The 8292-nt window shown below is 38.9% G+C and overlaps 1 protein-coding gene across 1 annotated transcript in view; it reads right to left on the bottom strand.

Annotated features, from left to right (window-relative positions):
* The window catches only part of LOC308078890 (rod cGMP-specific 3',5'-cyclic phosphodiesterase subunit beta-like), a gene marked incomplete at both ends in the record, with an annotated part of 21002 nt that extends 12710 nt beyond the window's left edge, over positions 1–8292 (bottom strand). The window contains 5 exons of the mRNA XM_080420233.1: positions 817–957; positions 1892–1981; positions 5276–5428; positions 7336–7644; positions 8134–8292. Coding sequence (XP_080276359.1) covers positions 817–957; positions 1892–1981; positions 5276–5428; positions 7336–7644; positions 8134–8292 — 852 coding nt within the window. The remainder of the gene's footprint in view (positions 1–816; positions 958–1891; positions 1982–5275; positions 5429–7335; positions 7645–8133) is intronic.

Raw genomic sequence — 8292 nt, 5'->3', positions numbered from 1 at the left:
ACACATAAACACATTTACCAGGATTCTTTCATGCAAATGCCAACAGACACAGAGGCAAATATTGGAGCGCATGCAGGCACACCTACTCCCAGTGGTGGAAAGTAACTAGAAAGTACTTTTACTCAAGTACTGTACTTAAGTACAGTTTTCTACTGCACTACATCTCAGAGGCAAATATTGAACCTTTTACTCCGCAACAATTGACAGCTTTCAGTTACTAGTTATGTTATGTTAATTATTAATACAAAACATAGAACATTACATACTGTATGATAAATGATGATGTATTATGTTGCTACCCAGCAGCACAAACTAATTACAATTATCTTTACCAACTGCAACATTAAAGTTATGAACGCATTAATGCATTACTAATTACAATCCAAAGATTGTGAAATAGGCCATTCTACATAATGATAACCTTTACATTAATTTGCCACTGTAGTGTAGTGTATTGTGATGTCAATACTTTTGTCCTTTTAATCAAGTAACATTCTTAATGCAGGACTTTTACTTGTAACAAAGTATTTCTACATTGTGCTATTGCAACTTTTAATAAAGTAAATAAAAAAGAGTCTAGTCTAGTGCCTACTTCCAAACACGCACGCATGGACACACACACGCACGCGCGCGCGCGCACGCACGTACGCACACACACACACACACACACACACACACACACACACACACACACACACACACACACACACACACACACACACACACACACACACACACACACACACACACACACACACACACACACACACACACACACACACACACACACACACACACTCTCTAACAGTTCATTACCTTCACTTTTGTCATGTCTAATAAGCCAACAGAGTAGCGGTCACAGTTGAGGTACATTCGAACTGTATACAAGGCTTTGTGGAACTGTCGCTCAATGTCTGTCAGCTCTTCGAACACCTTGGTTGCAGAAAATAGCAGGAGCTGGGGAGAAACCATACTCTAATTCATACTTTCATGCACATGAGTGAGATAATAGATGTATGGTTCTCAACCAATGGTTCTCAAATATGTTTTCATGTCAAGGACCCCCCAAAGTGACCCCCATTTGACAATATTTGATACCAATAGTAGGTAATGTTCATTCTAATAATGTACATCTGGTCAAATTATTGCAAAATTAACCGCTTTCAACCCGGTGTCCCTATTTTGGGCATGTCATGCTGGGCAAACCAAATTTCTAAAAAAGCAAAAGATCTAGATTGGCTAATTTCTCTATTTTGATAGACCCCTGGGGGACCCCACCTTGAGAACCACTGGTACAAAAAACAACATAATCACAGAAAATGTATTGTTAAATAGTTGCATTTCAAAGGATAAATTGAAACCCCATCTCTACTGACACAACATTCTATCTAAAGCCTGACCGATATCAGCCAGGGCCAATATATCAGCCTTCTCTGGCAACATCGGTTTTGCCAATTATGCAGCAGATGTGTCCCGATGTTTCAACCTGGCGTCCCTAATTATTTCCTAAAAAGTTCATAAATAGGCCATCTACAAGCTCACAACACTTCACAATGCGACGTGTTGTGCGCTTGCTGATCCGCTATTTTTGAACTTTTTTGAAGAGGCCTTAAGTGTTAGTATAGTAATAGTAATGAAATAACGTTTATGTGTTTATTTTTTATCTACCGATATTTATTTTTGTTTAAATGTTTCAAATTAAAAGTTCAGTCTTTCAAATTGATTATAACATTTTGCACTTTTTTACAAATATTGGTCAAAACATTGGCAACCGAAATCGTGATCAGTATCGGACCCAAAAGTCTGGCATCGGTCGGGTTCTAATTCTATCAAATCTGGATACTAGATACGTACAGGTGAGCAGAGATTTTGATAAATGCAGTACACCTACCATGGCTTTACGCGTCTCAACGTCGTGGAGGTAAGTCAGTTGATCGATCTTCATGTTGAAGGTGGCAATTTTCAGATACTTTAGAAAAAGCTGTAAGACAAACAGAATGACAAATATGATATATACATAATATTGCAGAACCATCTTAAAGCTGCAATCTGAAACTCATTTGTTATGAATAAAACATATTTTAACAAATCTGTATGAGACTGTGTAAATACAATATAACCAGTAGGCCAACATCTGCACTGGTTGGAGGTGGTCTCCCTACTATTCCACTATAGAAATGTAGACCCATGTCAGGTAGGACATGAGCCCAACATCTCCCTGGTCAAGTGTGAATTCCCTGAGTGAGTGGTGGATGTTTGGTTTCCCAAAGCAAATCCTGGGTTGTAAAATAAACTTGCAATTACCTCTCTCTGTCGGAACTAGGAAAGCACATACAACTCACAGATTGTAGTTTTAAGGTCTACAGTGCACTACAGTATACTGTATGAGAAATATATGATTAGTTATGCAGTGCTCCGCCAAGTCCCTGGAACACCCTATTGTATATATATATATTATTGAGTATCTTGGCCATCCTGTAATATGGCTGCATCCTAGTCTAAAGCATGCAGACATTCGGTCAAGAGAGGTTCCGTTACTGATTGACCACACATCAATAAAAAAGGTTTGACCGTGACTACTGATTTGTATCGTGGGAAACCTGTCACTGAGAGTTTTCTCCTTCACATTATTCTGCTGAAAGTGGGGGTGTCTGTGTCAACTGCTTAAAATAGTCAGATTCAAACTCGATTTTGTACGTCACAAATCATAGACCAATCAATATCCAATATGGCCCTCTTTAGGCCAATTACTGTCCGATATGCAAATTCAGGCAAAGTAACCTCCAGCACAGAGCTGCTCCAACCAGAGTAACAGAGGCTGCTCATTAGAAGTGCCTTTGGGCTTGTTTTTCTGTTTTAAAAAAAACACTTTTAAATATTGGTAGGCAGGGTTGCATTTATTGGGGAGCTTATTTCTATAGTGTTGCAGCTTATTTGGGCTTAATTTCTTCCTAATCGTGTCCTCCCCCCACACCACAAACACACACTGAATGAATGACGTGACCAATAATAAAAAGGGGGGATTGGTTAACTATTCAACTTTACTAACAATACCAGGGAATAAGTGTGGGGGTTCACAACAGATAAACCTAAAAGAAATGCAGCACCATTCTTGAAAATGAGGCTGATGGACATTGGATTGACGGTCTCAAGGCCAAATGAGCCAACACAGATTGGTGAGCCTACTTTGTCGAGAGATATTGGAGATCGAGATACCCAATATTCCCTCATGATTATGCACAGGCTTCTGTTTGCTTGTTTCTCTAATGAAATCTGGCAACACTGGCTCCAACAGAGTCAGAGCAGATCTGTCATGCCTGCCTGCATTCACTAACAAGAACACAGGGATCTATAATCAGAAAACGACAAATGGCATACTGATCAGGAGAAGCAAGGCCACGAGCATTGCCCTTTTTTTTCATGGCAGACTATTTTTTACATACTTCATTCAAGTTAACAAATTGTGAGTAGCTACAAAACAGGTGAGCAGAAGGGGTGAAGGGACAAAAGTATAGGTCCTAGACGTAAATTGTGGTTGTTCCTACAGTATTATCTCAGTGTAACATACTGTAGGATCCAAAACGTTATTTTACATGAAAGAAATTGATGGCAGTAGAGTGGCCTGATTGGCCACAGAAACATTTATGGACCTGCAAACTCTGTCCGCACCAGCATATATTGATTATGAATTTGAACTTCACTATCTCTTTGGGGCAGCCTATTGATCATTCTCACCATGTTTCATGAAAGGCCACACATCCATTCCTGATTTTGACCTTGACTCTAATTTTGACTTTGACATTTTTTCCTCAAAAGTTAATCATCTCTCTCTACTATTTAAAAAGATGACATTCTCTCTTGATGAGAGCAAGCGAAAACTAATAGTGTCAGCGTGCCATGATGTGACCAAGAAGGGTAAGTCATGGTTTCTGGATGTATCTCAGCTGTGACATTTGTTGATGGCCAACCGCACAAAATCTCCAGTGCTCGGAATTTACACGACCCCAAGAGTGGCAAAACATATAGTATCTTTTAAAATAATTACTTTAGCAGCCATTTGTGCTTTGTAATACAGATGTGGCATACACTCTTCCTAGTGGGACCAGAGACGAGGGCGTGGCTTCACGACACAGAGTTGGATATTTGATGCAGATACACGAAGAAGGCATACAAATGGTGATATTTATAACATTTTCCATTTTGAAATATGCAAGTAAAAAAGACCACAGCATATATATACATCTTCATGGAACCAACCCTCTCAGGCCAATCCTCTTTTTTCTTTGCTAAACTTTAATCGAGGTGTGAACCGTACATGTTGCTTAAATATTATGGCTCTGTAAAACCTGACACCCATTCCTAACACCACAATGTGTGCAAGCAAACAAGCAAACAAACATTGAATCACTTCCAGAACTCTCAAACAATCGGTCCTAACCAGTTGCATTAGCGAACAGTGGAAGCAACATCGCGCTTGCTTGAGAAATCGGTTGCAATGAAAACAATGGAATAGAAAAGAAACAGCTGTACCTGGGCCCATGGCGCTGTGGGAAACTGACATCATTTCTCCTTAACCCCTTTCTACCAGGTTTCAAATGTATTAGAAATAGTGAATATAGTCACAATGAGACGTCCTCCCAATCTCAGGGCAGACACTCTAACCAAAGGCCCATTGAATTTATTGTAGTGGGTGAAAAAAATAAATAATAATCACCTAGAGATAGACCTTATGTATTTTAAACCAACCAAATACAGAGACATAGCTAGTTGTTAGAGGACCTATATTCAGACGGCATGAGCTAATCTCCTCTCTCTACTCCCACTGCAATATCGGACTGCACATATCAGATGTCATAATTATGTTCTTGCATCAAACTAGCAGACGTGTGTGACCATCCAACCATGAACCATCTTGAAGACAAGTCACATTGCTTGCAAACAACTTGTACCAGTTTGATTACAATGACAATAGCACTGCTGCTTATAATGTTAGCGTGCAGGCACCAGCTACCTAAAGGAGGTCAAATATCAATTTTGTCAAATTGATATTTGATTGTAAAACGTGTGAGTTTTTTTGGGGGGCACCACAGTGGGTCACCTACAAAAACGTAAACAAATAAACATCACAAAACTTCACAGGTTCTGGAAAGTTTCAGGTTATGCGTTACATTTCATGGTGGAAAAGAGCCATGTGTACTACTGTATATCTACTCCTTGTTGATGATGGACGCTACAGTACAACATACATATTTATGTTTTTGTTTGCATGACTCACATTTTCATCCTCAGGAGTGAAGCAATCTCCAGTAGTCTTATTGAGAACCATAATCACTCCCACAATGTCTTTGCCAATCATAATGGGAGTGGCCAGAAGGTTCTTTGTCTCGTACTCTGTGATCTCATCAGCCCATGGGCTGAAGTTCTCGTTCTAAAAGAGAGTAAATACATTGTTTTCATGTTAGTCTGTTTATGCTTGGATCAAACTGTGCAAACACACTCACATATCTCTGCTGTCCAACAGCAACCAGCTAACTCCAAAATGTAAATTTTTCAGGAAATGACTAAAACAAAACAAAAAGTGGAGTTAGGAGGTTTTGTCCATCATTGATAAGTACAGCTAAATGGACCTCCAAGCTCACAATGAGGCTGGAGGTCAAAAGGGGGTGGAGCCTGGAGTCAGCAAAACTAGCTAACTCCACGCCCCTTTGCTGGACTTGATTGATTTAGTAAGACGTGAGAATAGTACATGACAGTACATAACAGTACATGGAAGTACAAATTCACAATACAAGGTCTACTAAACTGGAACTCTCATTAAGCACTAAGCTTGTTTAAGATGAGAACCCCATGCACACAAATCATGATGAAATAGCAAATAGCAAATAGCAGAGTTCCTCAGTTTGAGGATCCAATAGAGTTAGCTGGTTTTGTCAGAAGCACTTTTTAATACTTTTCATTGGTTCAATATTGTTTTAATCAACACAGAGATGTAAAGGGTGTTCAATAGCACTGATTTATGGGGAAAAAATGCAAAAGCGGGAAAATGGAGTTAGCTGGTTTCTGCCGGACATCAACGATATGTTTTAAAATGTATTCTTATTTCATTCTAATGATCTTTAACCGTCTATCAATACTGAAAAAGAGCATGATAAAGTTTTCTTTGTTTGTTTCATAGCAGTGGTAAAGCTTCTGTACCAGAAAATGAATAACCCATGGTAAAGTCGCATCTTGTTAGAAAAGCCACTTAAATGTTCTCAATAAACATCACAGGTCCACTCACTTCCAGATAAAAAATACAATCATAGTTCATAAACGCAACATTTTATAAGGGTGTTACACTACAGTACAGCATTACTGTCAGGCAGAAACCTTGTTATCTGCATATTTCAGCTTTAATAAATTAATGCCCTACTTCATCATATTACAGTGGCACACAAAAGTAGCAAAAATAGCCAATCTACAAGCTCACAACTTTTATAAACATTGAATCAATGAAAAGTATTAAGAAGAGCTTGTGACTAATTAATAACAACATTGGATCCATTAGAACATTATACGGTTTTGGCAGCGACGGTAGACAATAAAACTTGATGAAAACATTTGCTCCACAGGCATTTCTTTTTCAGAGGGAATTGAGGTAGAGTAAAGCAGAACTAAAGTTTATCCATTTGAGATTCCTGCTGACGGCTGACTAAGTGCCACATGATTATAATCCCCAACTAGAGCGGGCCTGATGGCATATGGAAACAAATGGATTATGTCTGACAAGGGGATTTGTTTTACACTCTTGTATGGCCACGAGTTCCCACCTGTTCATTAACCACTTTCACCTTGGAGTCATTGTAGCCCAAATTTTCAAAAATGATCAAGACTTTTCAACTTATTGTACCAAACAATAGACCAGGAAATGTTAGGCAAATACATTTTTAATTTCTGTTATTATTATATTTTCAGATATTATCAAGTACGTATAATGAATAACTTATAGATTAGTTGTTTAATCTATAATTTTATTTAGGAATATACTTGAGTGTGATAGCAGGCCTTCATCCAAGTATTTGTCTGTGATCGTTTGCTTAACCACTTAATCCTTGTTGACAGGGGTCTCCCAGGGGCTGTACTTGGCCCCCTCCTTTTTCCCTCTACACCATTTTTCTACAAATGTTCGCCTATTATGACAAGCCCAGAATAGGAAGGCTAGGGTTCATGAAGCATGTCATGCTCATGTTCTTTAGTCAGATCATATCTATTACATTGTAAGCTCGTGCTACCCTATGAAAATGCTATGCTTTGTTTGATATTGATATCAATCCATGTTCTCAACTTCCTTCATACCTTTTTGACATCTTTCACATTAATGGTCTTCTTAGTCGTAGCCACACTGCCGACAATTCCCAAGTCCAGCGGATAGATGAGCTCAGAGAATGGTGCCACCAAGCAGCTTTCAAACTCTGCGTCCTTGGTAATATTGAAGAGCCTTGTGGCAACCTCAGGGATGCCGTTCCGTACCCGGTACATGAACAGGCTACACCGGTCCGCGTGGATGAGTGCCGCTATTCTCTGCAGGATCTTGAAGACTACCTTTTCCATGCTTCCCTCCTGCATTTCTTTGACTTGGTCAACCATGAATTGGACCTCTTCAACCTTGAAAGAAAGAGGGCAAAAAATAGCTGCTTGAACATGATTTTAAAAAAGTATTTGTTTAACTCATTCACTGCTAGACTTATTTCTGGCTGCGTTGTTTTTCATAGTAAAAATAAAAGTACACAGGAGCCGAGTTACAGAATTTTTAAGTAATAAGTTAACCAGGAAGTGGATAGGAGTCTAGATCTTCGAAAAATGGGTCTGTGGGTCAAATTCAAATTAAAAAAATATATATGTATATTTTTGGAAAAATTCAAATATGTTTTTTACGTTCTTGGCAGTATTGGTAATTTGAAATAATTACGTTTTTTACGTTCTTGGCAGTGAATGAGTTAATTCATGCAAATAAAATGAACATTCTTATGAGGACAAAGAGTATGTCAACTTTCAAAACATGTAGGTTTATGACCTCTTACACAGCTATACACCATGGCAGATCATAATTTTTTCTAAAATACTAATAACTTGGCCTACTGAACATCCCCATACCTGGGAGAGATCTTTGAAGTTGGCGAAGTCAACCTCATTTTCAGGGACTCCCGATGCCTTTGACAGGGAGGCCTTATTCCCATCCTTGGCAAAGTATTTAGCAGCAACCGCTGGGTTCGCCTGCAGGAACTTTTCCACATCTTCCTGGCTCACACCCAT

The sequence above is a fragment of the Gymnoscopelus braueri genome (genome assembly GCF_963280865.1).
Source record: "Gymnoscopelus braueri genome assembly, chromosome: 22".
NCBI lineage: Eukaryota > Metazoa > Chordata > Actinopteri > Myctophiformes > Myctophidae > Gymnoscopelus > Gymnoscopelus braueri.
This window is presented reverse-complemented; position numbering and strand designations above follow the sequence as displayed.